The sequence below is a fragment of the Scophthalmus maximus genome, chromosome 13 (assembly GCF_022379125.1).
Source record: "Scophthalmus maximus strain ysfricsl-2021 chromosome 13, ASM2237912v1, whole genome shotgun sequence".
In the NCBI taxonomy this organism is placed as follows: domain Eukaryota; kingdom Metazoa; phylum Chordata; class Actinopteri; order Pleuronectiformes; family Scophthalmidae; genus Scophthalmus; species Scophthalmus maximus.
Window position 1 is genome coordinate 13799394 of NC_061527.1, and position 13997 is coordinate 13813390.

At 43.2% G+C, this 13997-nt stretch overlaps 1 protein-coding gene across 1 annotated transcript in view; it reads left to right on the forward strand.

Annotated features, from left to right (window-relative positions):
* The window catches only part of agbl4 (AGBL carboxypeptidase 4), a 230123-nt gene that overhangs the window by 107514 nt on the left and 108612 nt on the right, over window positions 1-13997 (forward strand). Inside the window, exon 5 of the mRNA XM_035647032.2 lies at window positions 11658-11874. Within this exon, the coding sequence (XP_035502925.1) occupies window positions 11658-11874 (217 nt within the window). The remainder of the gene's footprint in view (window positions 1-11657; window positions 11875-13997) is intronic.

Genomic DNA, 13997 nt, shown 5'->3' on the forward strand with positions numbered 1-13997 from the left:
AATTAGTTGGTTTCATTTTGTGCTTCAGCTACTCCTAAATGTGGGGAATTTGTTCACGCATTCGAGAGCAGGTTTTGATGTTGTGTTTTTGTACTTGCAGAGGCTGATCTGTAGTCAGTCAGTCATGTACTTGTTTGTGTGTTTTCTGTCTATCAAGCTCGCCTGTGATATTTAACTTTTATTCTGAAGGCACCGTAAGCATAAAAAAGAACATCTTATAGCCTTACACAAAATGTGACATCATGAGTAACACTACAACAGCTTGTCTTCTCTTTGTACCTCCTGTTTCTTTACATGCTCACAGTGAGTAGGGCATTACAAATTAGAAACGCCCGGAGAGCGCAGATCAACTCCAAAATGTAATGTGTCTATCTTGATTCATGCACCATCCGTCCAGAAAATGTCATTAAAATCAGTCAAGTAGTTTTTGAGTAATCCTGCTGACAGACAGACAGACAGACAGACAGACAGACAGATATCACATAACCTCCTAGGTAGAAGTAAGAATAATAAGGGGAGAACAGCCACATTACCAGCGCGACCTTTAAGTATTTTATTGGTACCTGATTCATTATACAAAATAATACTGTTCATCAAAGGAATCAGTTCACCTGAAATGTGTGTATTTATCTGCCAGTCTGTTGTCTATACTCCACACTGCGGGCCTCAGCATCATTGCCTCTGGTCCACGCATTACTTGTACATCACAGTCTTATTCCCTTGTTTAGCAGCAGTGAGGACCAACACATAACTGTTCTTATCTCATGTCAGTCCAAACGACGCTCTCCTGACAAGTGGTGTTTGACTCGGTCCGAAACTGACGCGCACAGAGAGAGAGAGAGAGAGTGAGGATGTGGCAAGGAAGAGAAATAAGAGAGATTGAGACACAGAAAGAGAGACAGGCCATTCCTCAGCACCAGGATGTGAAACACTGCCAATCTTTTCATCGCACACGGACCTCCTTTTGTGTGATAGAATAATCAGCATGCACTCGACAGGAGAGTGAAAATTACCATTCACGCACAAAAAAACATGGCAAGGATAGTCAATTATCTGCGAGGTTTGTTTTTCTCTCTGTGCCATCAATTTGCATACTGTTTCTGTGAGAAGGGGCTTTTGTTGTAGTCGGGAGATGGTGGTCAGTATGATAGTATGTGTCTTATTAGTGTGCGGTGTGTACAGACAGGGAAAAGGTCATAATCTTTCTTTGTTCCCATGGCCCTTTTTCCTCAATTAAGGCTAATCACCAGAGCCCAACATTGATCCAGCCTCTCAGGTTTTCTCATGCCTGGATATGTGTGTTTGCACTTCAGCATATGTGTGAAACATAGAGAAGGAGAGAGAGAGAGACTGAATCTGGGAAAATCATGTTCTTATACGTGCCCATGCGGACATGTGTGTAAATGTAAATGCTATCCTGTGATCTCCAGCACATTGAATGATTTACCTCTCTGGTGTAATGTAGCAATTTTGTCTTCCTTTTCTTTTTTTTCCTTTTCCCCATCTCATCTTTTCTTCCCTTTTCAACCTACAGTAAAATATTATCCCCCTTTTAGCTCTGTGACAAGTCATCTGTCATGCTGAACAGTGAGAGAACAGGCACATCTGATGGACAGGGCCATAGTGTGTGTTTGTGTGTGAGTGTGTGTGTGTGTGTGTGTGTGTGTGTGTGTGTGTGTATGTTTGTGTGTGTGTGTGTGTGTGTGTGTGTGTGTGTGTGTGTGCGTGACTTTACCATGAATAATGAGACCATTGTTGTTAATATTTTTATTTGATTATCAAAATGATTAGCTTATACGGAACCAAACTTGTGATTGCTTTAGTGAAATTTTCTAAATTGACTTCTTTCAAAAGCTTCGTTGCAGAAATACTTTCATGAACTGAATATTTATCTTCAGTCAGACTGTGAAACGAATATTGACAAGTGTTTTAAACTCTAGGCTACACGTCCTCTTCCCAAGAGCAGTTGGCCTCCTCTTTCTTTCTTTTTCTTTTTTTTCAATAGTGTCTTGGGAGTTGTTTTTATTTGTTTAGCCAGGGCAGATATTTAACTTAATAGAATTAGGTTTTTGTGGGGAAAAGAAAGTATGTAGACAAACTGGGGCCACACAAATTTGGCTGACGTGTTCCTCATTCAGTGATCACCGTATTCTGTTCTGTTACGATTCAATTCTGCGATAGAACATCTCAGCTTTCTCTTCGATTAGGAGCCGTTGTGTTTTTCAGTAGGATTTCAACAGACAAGCAAAAGTTGGCTGTTCTCCAGCAGATACTGACTAAAAGTCATTCATTGAAAGTTGGATGGAGGCCTTTCAAATCAGCAGCAACACTGTTGTTCACTGTTCATCTGTGCACTCGACAGCAGAGGGTGAGCACAGAAGGTGAGGAAAAATTGAATGCATTCAAATACAGTATTACCGCTTTAAATCCTACCTTTGTTCTTTGTTGAATATTTGCTAGCAATCAGTAGTTTATGGTGATGTTCTGGATTTCATTACATTTTTAAAACATTGGCCATATTTCATCCACACCTTAGTAGAATCGATTTATTGTTGTTGATTTTTTTATGTGAGGCTTTTTCTACAATAGGAAAACTATAAAATATTGCCCGATGTTCCTCTTTTGTCTTTGTGTGTATGTTTATCAAGTAGTGATTTGTCCAGGGTGAATGGCAGCCTACTATCCTGCGGGCAAACGCTGCCCAAATGGGTAGTACTTGGCTTTCAAATGACACCATGAAATACAACTACTATATCACGGCTTGGATTCATGCTTGTTTTCTATATTTATATCTTTGACGTTCAGCAAGCAGCTGTGTGCTGTGGTGGAAATAATAGGCTGGCTTTTTGAGAGCCGTAAGCCTTTAAGGGCAGCGCGGCTCTGGCTGCTGCAGCCACAGGCTCTCCTCTGTAATAGCCTGTAATTCCTTCTGTCTAGTATAATCACCAACACAGCCTGACAGCATGCACACATATACACACACACACACAGACAAACACACGCACTGTATGTACACACACTCACACACACACACACACACACACACACACAAACCTACACACACACACAGTGAGTGAGTGAAAAACAGTGAGAGGAGAAAGGCTTTTATCCAAGGGTCATATTCACATCGAGGAGGTCACAGTCACTTGTGCACAGCTGTCTCTGTGTTTGCACACACTGTGCATTGACTTGTGCCTCTGCACACCTGTTGTGAAGAGAAGAGGAGAGGAGAGAAGAGAAGGGATGAGAGGCGAAGAGAAGAGATGAGGGGAGAAGAGATGAGAAGAGAAGAGGAGGGATGAGAAGAGGAGAGAAGAAAAGATTATTTCGGCAGTGCAGTTGCAGTCAAAATGTGTGTGTGTGTGTGTGTGTGTGTGTGTGTGTGTGTGTGTGTGTGTGTGTGTTTTGGGAGTAGGTGGTGGGGAGTTGGCTGGTACAGGTGCTAGACTCCCCTACAGCCCTGTGGCGGCCGGAGAAGTTAATTGGCAGCATCTGGCTGTCTGAGAGACCAAGCGCCCCCATTTCACCCACCCCACCCTCTGCTCCTCCCTCCCTCCCTCCAGCCCCTCCCCTCCGGTGGGTGCTGCTACCCCTGGTACAGTACACACGGTGACACCCGTCTGGCTGCAGGCTGTCGTAGAGTGATTTGTGTGTTTGTGTGTATGTGTATGTGTCTATGTCTATGTGTATGTGTGATGTACTGGGGAGTATGAAGGCAGACAGGGCAGCCAGGCCCCCAGCTGCCACCTTCCTACCAAGGGAAATGTGGGCAGACAGGCTGGCATCGTTGTGCCAGGGCCAGCGGGGCCCTCAGGGAGGATGAAAAGGGATGCAGAGGCAGGATGGAAGGAGGAGGGATGAGCCAGAGGCACAGATAGAGATTTTACATGAGTTCAGTTCTACTGATGATGTGATATACACAACATGGGGGTTAGAGTTCTGATCATGTGGTGATCATCACCTCAGATTCGCCTCACATGTCAGGACATTGACCAAAAGTGTATCACCAAATCGTCTCTCACTAGTTTGGGACGGATATTAGTTATTCGTCATTTACAGGTTAAACCTTTGATACTCATCATTATTTCTCACTCTTCAAGATTGATTATTTCATCATGTGATCATTTATGGGAAACTCTGGGAATCTGTTCTCAATTAAAAAATTAATAAGACAAAGGTGGGCACTACGCTTATTGCAAAATGAGCAGCACTGATTGTGATTCAAGCATTATTTATTTTGCTCATCACTGTGTTGTTCAAGTGGTTGGTTATTCTGCCACAGCAGAAAGTCACTTGGGTCAGTGTAATGGACCACAGGAGGTGAGCTCATCTCTATGTGGGATTTAATAAAAGTGATATCAGAATGTGTCATGTGTGTTGCATTGACTTTCACTGAGTACATTTCAAGAGAGAATGATCTCATCACTCCGTGTGACCTAATTACACAGAAACTCACAAACACATAAACGCGCACACGCACACACACACACACTTACACTTGTCCCACTGTTACTGGCGTGATCTCACCATGAGTCACACAGTGAGATCAGCAGATTTTTCTCAAATTCCACCTGAATTTTCAGTCATATATAAAATGATAACTTTATTTGCTAAAACAAATCAGGTACTTGGCTTGTGGCTAACTTTAGATTGAAAAAAAAACTGAAATTGAAACACACATTGAACTTTTTTCTTTCATTTTGGAATACATTTTAAAATGAAAAAAAAATGAATTTGAAAGAAAGAGGAGTCACTTGCTCTGCTACTGAATATACAGTAGGCCACTAACAGACTGTCTCATACAAACAGAGTGATATCTGCTGTATGATCACATGATCACGACCCTGTTGTGTCTAACATGCACAGCATATACCTTGGTGGTCAGTAAGTGTCTGTGTGTGTGTGTGTCTGTGTGTGTGTGTGTGTGTGTGTGTGTGTGTTGTCTGCAATTTGTCTGGTCTCTTGGAACCTTATTATTATGACCTAGTCTGGCTCCAGTCTGTCTATATAGTACAAACACACACACACACACACACACACACACACACACACACACACACTCATAAATGTGATGGTAGTATAATGTTGCCGTCTGGGAAATGCTGCATCACACAATTATGGACGGCCAATCTCTTCTCTCTCCTCTTTCAAACACACACATAAGCCCACTCCTATCCTCCCACTCCCACTAGCCTACACACCAACACTGCTCACCCGGGGTTTTACGCTGACATCATCACTTTATTGACTGTGTGTTTTTGTGTGTGGGTGTGTGTGTCTGAGATTTTTTTCTTCTTTTTTTATGGTCGCCTTGTGTATTTTCTTTGTGCCCCCATTATTCCAGACAAATGTGCACCTGCCCTGTTGCCCCATAGGGGACCAGAGGCGCCACAGTGGCGAGGGCACACTGATCATCTGCTCTCTGCTAATTGCCCTGCTGCCCCACAAGACACAGGGGAGCTAGCTACCAGCAGACCCAGCGTGCTCAATCTAGCCAAGACCCCTCTGGGATATATACTTGGGGCATGTTTAACTTTATTAGCGCAGTTGAGGATTGATTTGGAAAAGCTGACGGCACACACCATTCCCCAATTTTTGTTATGGTGTCCATGACGAGGATGATCTCAGACATGACTCCAAACTGCCAGTTTTTGCCTCAGTCTCTCCTTTTGAAACCGTCTACACAGAGAAATATTATCCTTTTTTCACATCCATTTAACGTAGACATACAATTTAGCCTTAATTATAAGATAAATGTGTGACTGCTTTTTTTCCTCAGACACTCAAACTGCATAATTCAGCATTTCTGTTTCTGTACTTTGCTTGTGGGAAATGAGACTTGTCTCACAGAACAAAGTGAGATTTTGTGAACTGTAATGTTTAAATCGATGTAGAAAACGAAGAGTTCTTTTTTTACCCCTGGACAGGTCACCCCTCACTCAAAGGTGTGGCCCTCTACTGGTCCGCCCAGGCACTGTCACATTGCTCATTTGTGAAGTATTGTCACTATTTATTGAAGAGAAACCGCGAAAGTCGATTCAGCTTACGTAGATTTCTGATTTCCAAAGGAAATAATCAGGCAAATGTCTTTAGATGACAAGCAACTGCATCAGAGACTCAATGACAATAAAACTCATTCTCAGAGCTCAGTGAAATAAATATTTAATATGTTTTAATGTGTATTCCCCTTTGCCACTATCTCAGGGTACTTGAGTTAGAGCAGCTCCTGCAAATCCTCCTGCATTTCCCTCTCTGTGCGTCGCCTCAGGCGTGATGAAACTATCCCATGTGCACGTATGAGTGCTGTACATCTCGGATTTGAAGTGGGACAGATTATGAATCTGCGTTAGAGGCACTGGCTCGTACATTTGCCTTTTTAAAAAAAAAATTGCAGTCATTTAAATGATAAGGGTTTAATTTTTACTCTTACACCAACAACAGGACAACTAGACTATTGAATTAAACTGAGAAATGAAATAAGGTATGGACAGAGGGTGACATGAAAGAAGAGATGAATTACGAGAATGACAAGGACAGAACTTGCAGGCAAACAGACACGTAACCACACACAGCCACTCCCTCGGTATCAGACATATCAGCAGAACAAACCGGGTTACGTCTATAAACAGCGCACATGATTTATTTAGATGAGACTCCAAGATTTATGACTGCTTTCAGAATTTTATGGAAATAACTTCACATTTTACGTCCGCTGCATAATCTGGACTCAGGTGACGCGCTGTGGGTGTGATGTGATGTTGACTGACTTGCTTTGGCAAACTCACCTTGAAATTCATTTGAGCTCTGAAGCCTGCCAATCCTGCGGCAAATTAACAAATTGAATTTGCCTCTGATTCGTGAAAATTAGAGCGAACGCTGGCTGAAGACATGGCGATGTAGCTGCTTTTCACAAGGCCTCGTGCACGAGGCAGTTAAAAGTCCGTCTGATGGAAGTAAACCTTCTGGGTGTTTTCGATGCGGCCATTAAGGGGAGAGTGTCTTTTTTGCTGCCACATGTTTCAGCCTCATCAGAGCGGGTGTTGTTGACCTGAGAAAGGAGCTAACGGCCTGTTGTCTCCACAGGTGTCCAACACTCAGCTATCTCGTTACGGCAAAGTCCATAACTCACGAGTGTTATTGCTTCCTGCAAAACCTTTCTGCTGCCGGTCAGAGGAGTCCACCGGCAGCATTAATTCCAGCTATTCCACATCATCGGCCCCAGTCGTAATGTGCTTCTCCTCGACTTGTACTCAAACGCCGCTGCGGATAGTTAGGATGTACCTCTGAAAATGGTGAAAATGAATGTCGTCTTCACTTCACACTCTATCTGCGACTCCCTCCTGTACTGTACATCTGATTCCTTCCCTTCACTGGCCGTCCCAAACGGACACATGTTCCCATGAAGCTGCAGTCCAATAAATATACGGTGTCGCCGTATATAATGTATAGCAGGCCTGCAGGATGCCTCGTAACAGCTTCCCCAGAAAGCTTTGTTGCAATTAGATTTGCATTAAAAAAATGATGGATGCCTCAAGATCTATATGCTGTAATGTTTGCACATATGCTCACCTCCTCACACCCGAATATAAGCCACACACGGTTGACACTCCTCGGATGATTCAGAGGCTGTTTTCCGCATGACTTAGTATGCAGAACAAGCGCACAGCGGCGTGTTTCAAAAACAACGAGCCTATGTAACATCTGGCATGGTTTTTGGGTGCCAAGAAATATTGCCTCTTCAATTATTGGCGTAGTAACACAGGGGGAGTAAAGAAATGTGTCATTCAATGTCAAATGTTTGCCAAAATGGACTAACTACTTGCCTTAAACGAGCTGGTCGGGAGCTGTGGAGCTTGACAGCTATACGGGCATATTGGAAGACATTTAACCTTCCTAACAGTTGGCGGGATGAACGTTTGACAAGCTGAAAGAAACAACAGTGAGACAGAAAATTAAATAAAGGGAGATTGTGTGTGTGCGTGCGTGCGTGCGTGCGTGTGGGACCTCAATTTATTTGCGGGGTCCGAAAGCTGGGAGCCCACCGTACGTGTGAGTCTTCGTCCTGCATGTTTTTGCCTTTGGCAGTGCTCTGAGCAGCAGTGAATGGCGTGTCCTCTACGCTTGATTGAATTGAAAATATAGACAAGATGTCGCCCGTATGAAAGCTACCAATTTATGAGCCTTCATCTCGGGGATGTCAGAGAGACACTGGCACCGTCAAAATCAGAGTGGGAGTTTGCGGCTACCAACGGGCCAGATGTGGAAAAGCATAGGGGAGCTAAGTGACACCTCGCTGAAGGCGGCCCACGAGCTCTATCAAACCCTCTCCCTTGTCATTCTCCTTTGTCCTTTTTTGTCCATTTGACTTTGACTTTGTCTCTTGACGTTTGTCAGACACTGTCTGTCTTTGTCTCGAGTTCCTGTCCCTCTGTTTGTCTTTGCTCTGCTCCTTTCTCCTAATTCTGTCCGGCAACGAAGAGACACCCTGGAAGTTTACTCGTCCCAGAGCTCAGTGACCTTGGCGTAGCTCGCATGCGGCTTGAGTCTGTCGTGTTGCTTCAGTGTGAGACTCTTTGCATATTCCCGTTTGTGTGTGTGTGTGTGTGCGTGCGTGTGTGTGTGTCTCTGTGTCTCTGTAATCACTGAATTGTAAAACCATGTGTGAGTGCGTTATCATACGGGGGAAGCTTCTCCATTTTTCCCTCATCCCATGCAGTGATAATTCTGTTTGGGGACGACGGCACTGTACCACGTCAAGAGATGGGCAGGGGAGAAGCACAGGCAGGTACCATTTAGATAAAACAAATTGCCAGCTGCCGAGCAGGAGCAGCCACCGCTTAGATAAAAAAAAAACGTGTGCATTAGTGTGCATGTCCTGAAGATTTTGTCCTTTTTATACAGTGTATATATATATATATATATATATATATATATATATATATAAAAATATATATATATAAATATGTGTGTGTGTGTGCGCGTGACTGTCGTACCTAAAGCAGTTACTGCCCTTTCCTCAGCTTGTCGTTGGGGGCCTTCCAGGCAGTCTCTATCCGAAAGAAGTCACAGAGCTATTTTCTCCTGGCCTATAACTACAATGCTGTGATGGGACAAGCAGCAGTAATTAAAATCAATAGCTAGGACTTTTTCCAGTCTCCGGCAAGGTCACACAGCAGAGAGAGAAAGAGAAACAAGGGAGGTGGGAATGTGTGGATGGCCAAATATGTAAAGAGGTGAGGTGTCATCTTATTTTAATTAACCTGCACCTCGGAGGTCTGGCACCACGGTAATGTACCGGTGTGTGTGTGTGTGTGTGTGTGTGTGTGTGTGTGTGTGTGTGTACGGTGGGGGGTATGTATATGCTTATTCGAGTGTGTCATGTGGAGGTGTATTTTGTCCTTGCCAGTCAGTTTTACTCACAGTATGCTCTACTAACTTTACACTCATGTGGTCTCAGGAATAATATTCATCCTAGATTGGAAGAAAAAATGAATGAAGAATTTGCTCTTGTCCCCCCCCCCAGATTAATCTTTTTGTCTACGCCTTTGTCCATCTTAAGGGGCTGTTAGATTGGTCTGCTGAGCTCGCTCCAGTGGGAAGGCAGGGTGTGGTGGCTAGCCACTGGCTGCATTAGTATTCTGCTGAGATAGCCACATGCAGATACATTCTCCTTTCTCCTCCTCTGAAGGAATAATCAGCCCTGCCTTTCTTCTCCCCTGCTCCCGTCTCCCCCTCTGTCTGAGAGTGGCCGTGTGATTTAAGTGTTTTGTTTTACTCAGGACCTGCAGGGGACATCTTCAGGTGTTTGGAAATGCATGCAAGTGGGTTCACTGTGCATTTCTATGCAGGTCTGTGGCCATACCTGATGCATTGGATGTCTGAGCAAACACATAAAGCTCCTGCGTCTCCTCCTCGTCCTCCCTCTTTTGTGGGGTGAGTCAGGGAAAGAAGTTCACTCCGTCTGAGTTGGCGTAAAGCAGTCCGGCCTGTTTGTTGATTATCAGGTCCTGTTCCTATCACAGGTCTGATAACATCTTCATCTGATGCGGTGCCAGAGACGCCAGCTCAGTAACCGGCTCCACCATCACACAGCCGCTACGCTGCTAGCCGCCACCCCTTCCCATCTGAATTCCGTATCAGGCCCAGATCTGCCATCGCCCTGCTCCCTCATCTTCTCCTTATCTCCTTATTCCACCTTTCTCCCTGCTCCCAACATCCCGAACCCACCAATCACTCATCGTCCTCGTCTGCTTCCTCCTTTTATCCTCCCCACTCCCCCGCCAGAGCTCCCGTGGCAGCACAGTTGTTCGCCAGTGCTCAGCTGTCTTTACGTGAACTGGCAAGGTGGAGTCGCTGAGTGACAGGACAAGACGAGAGACTTGGAGAAAAACAGGAAAAGGGAGAAAGAGGAAGAGGGAAATGCATGCAGCATCCTTGTCAGCACGTCTCAGTGGATGAGATCAAAAGTGTGAAAAAGAAAACATGGACTCCTACTGTCCTGCAACCCAGTGACTGTCAGCTTTATTTAGCCCCGGGCCCAGTATACCACACACCACATGCAACACCCATTTTAGTAAACAACACAGCGAAGAAGACGTCAAAGACACATCACTAAACACGCAACATATTACAAACACCACATAGTTCTTGGCACAACAAAACGTCTGAAATAGTGATACACAGATTGGAAGCTTACCCATCCCTCACTCTGTCTAAGTTTTCTGAATTGCTCACACACTTCCACTACAACACAAGATATAATGAATTGAACATGAAAGTCGTGTTCTGAGCTCACAAACTATATTGCAATCACATTTTATGATTTTCACTCAAACTGCTGTTTCAGAAAACATTATCCAAAAGATCACAATTATTACAGCAGTGTCATAGTCTCCATAATTAAGATATCTTGTGTTCACATACAAAGCGTTGCCATTTAAAAAAAAGCAAAGCTGAAAACACAGCGTTCAGTTCAGGTCCAAAAAGAACGTCGGAGTAGGAAAAAGAAAGAGAACAGAGATCAATTGACAAGACACGGAAACATGGCTGGTGTTTTCCTCTTCATTCTTCAAAATTGTCATTTAGGTTTATTATCATTTCATGTGAAGGATCCTTCAGTGGTGCTATCCACTGTTTACCCACGTATCATTTTTGTAGCTAACTTTCAGTGGCAGAGACACCAAGAGCAATCCTGTTAGGGAGTGGTATTTGGAATATCAAGTAATTTGGTCACTTTGCCTTTCAATTTATCAAATGAATTGATAATGTTTCACTCTTTGTAGTTTAATTCCATTGTTTTGCGGTATTGTTGTTTTGCCTTAAATGATAAATGGCAACGCTGGTGTTTATATGAAAAATTAACAATTGCAAAGTTGGGATTAATGATTAAAATAGTTCTGTTTGTGTTACATCACCTCCAGCCCCTAATTATTTATGCCTCAATAGTTTACCAGAGAATCCTTCTCTGTCCTTCATTCCTGGTTTTCCTTTGCCAGCTGAACTCATGATTTCTCATTTCTCTGTATAATTTGTGTGTATGCCTCTGCATTTTTTCCCCCTTCTCCTGCAAATGGGCAGTGCACTGTTCATTAAAAGATGTGTCCTGTAAATGACCTCCCTAATGTCTCTATACTGTGTTTTGTCTTTTGTTGTTGCAGGCAGAGGCTTCCAGCCAAAAACGTGTACTACTACCGCTGCCCTGACCACCGGCGCAACTATGTCATGTCCTTTGCCTTCTGCTTCGACAGAGAGGACGATGTATACCAGTTTGCTTACTGCTACCCCTACACGTACTCCAGACTGCAGCACTACCTGGCCAGCCTCGAGCGCAGGAACCTGCCCTACCTGCAGAGGGAGCAACTGGGACTCAGTGTGGTGAGTTGAGAAGTGGAAAGTAAGGTAGTGTGGCAGTGGTTTAGGGTAAGCTAAATGGGGGTGAGGATGTGTGTGTGTGTGGTTGCGGGTGTTCAGAATGAGGAGACCTATTGGTAACGTAGGTGTGCCTGCCAGTCATAACTTCAGCCTCTCATGTTATTATTAGGAGTGTTGCACTCTGAGGATGACGGACTATGTGTGTGTGTGTGTGTGTGTGTGTGTGTGTTTGTGTGTGTTTGTGTGTGTGTGTGTATGCGTGCGTGTGTGCGTGTGTAAACGGCGCTGTGTGTAATCAGCAGAGCTCTCACCTCGGCAGTAGGAGCTAGTGTATCATACACGCTGCCTCCAGTCCTGTCTGCTCTTATCAAATAATTGTAGGAGAAAAACTCATTAGAAATGCTTGAGAGATTAACACTTTTTCCTCTGTCCTCCAACATTTGTCAGGGAAAGCTCGCTTCAAGCGGGGAACCATGAAAGTACAGGTATTTGTAGGGAGGACCCGACCAAAACATACCGAAAGGACAGAAACAGCTAATGATACAGGTGAAAAAGAAAATAATTAAATAAAAGGAAGTGTTGACATAGTAATAATAACAACGATATTAGGTATTTAATATATTAATAATGATTATGTGTTAAGACCAGGTTCTTTACTAATTATTAAATATTACTTGGAACCAAGATTAATTTATTACATTTATTTTATTTTTATTTTATTCTCAAGGAGGGGCTAAGAACTAAGTCACTTTTTTATTTCATTTTTTATATTGGAACACATAACGTGTCATGTCATATCCGTTCAAACTGGATTTTTGGATAAAGTGACAGCCCAATACTCCAAAAATGTGATTTACTGAACGTAACCAAAATTTAGTTGGAAAGTAATGCATTACCCACTTGGCCTGCAAACGCTCTTCATATAGCTGCTCTGTCAGAAAAACAATGGGGAGAGCAACAGGTTTACAGTATCTGTTTCCAGTGCAGCCAACCAAGAGGCTCAGAAGATTGTAACCACCCTATGTGGTTATTTATTTTTTTTAATGGATTATTAATTGGCTTTTGTCATGCTTTGAGCAACCGTTATCATATCACATCAAGTGGTTATGGTGCGAATACAAAAGATATTCCACTTCACAACATGACTTGATGAATTGTTAAATTGTTAATAATTGTATTTTGGCAGTATATGGTCTCATGTTTGTTAAAGCTCAGTTTCCATTTACATGGTTTTAACTTAGCTAAGATAATTATTAGAATTTTTGCTTTAGTCTTATATTTTATTTTCTCACTGAGCTGCTGTAACCAAGCACACTGGGAATATTAAAATCCTCTATTTATCTATCTATGTATCTGTCCACTCACCTAAAGTATAACTTTTAAGTATGGTGAGACATCCAACCACAAAAAACTATTCTTTTTTGAAGCCAAGGCGATATATTTGTTTATTATCCCTGCTTTACAGTGGGTTTCTCAGCTCCGTTGACATTTCTTAAAACAATACAACCTGTTGTCGTTAAACAGACAAATTAATAAAATCATGAAAAGCATCACTGCATAGTAGACAATAGATTATTAATAGAAATTTAAAATTGACATATACAAAGAGCAGCAGACTATGGGTCAGTGTGTCCCACCGTTGCTGCCCCCCCACTATCTCTACTGCTGTTATATTGTGTGTAAATATGCTATGCTATACAATGCTGCATATGAGGCGCACTGGTTTCACCTTGTTTTTAAGCCACATCATTTCTCTGAGCAAGACAGAGAACAGAGAGGGAACAGACTTGGCTGGTTTGGCTCACAGAGTCAGTATTAGTATTCATAGTCATAGAGAGCTTTTATGGCCGTATTTTTCTCTTTATGTTCTCTGGGCCTGGGTGGCAGACAGCCCAGCCCCACCCTCTCATATCTCTTCCTCTGTCTGCTCCCTCTCTTGTTCTTACCATCGCCTCGTCTCTATTTCATGCACATATGCAACTACACACACACACACACACACACACACACACACACACACACACACAGGTCAGAGGGGAAGGGATGAGGGGAGCATTCTGTCTGCATCAAAGTTTGAAGACGGATCGCTGCCATTTCTGAGGCTGAGCCTTTGCAGCGACACCACT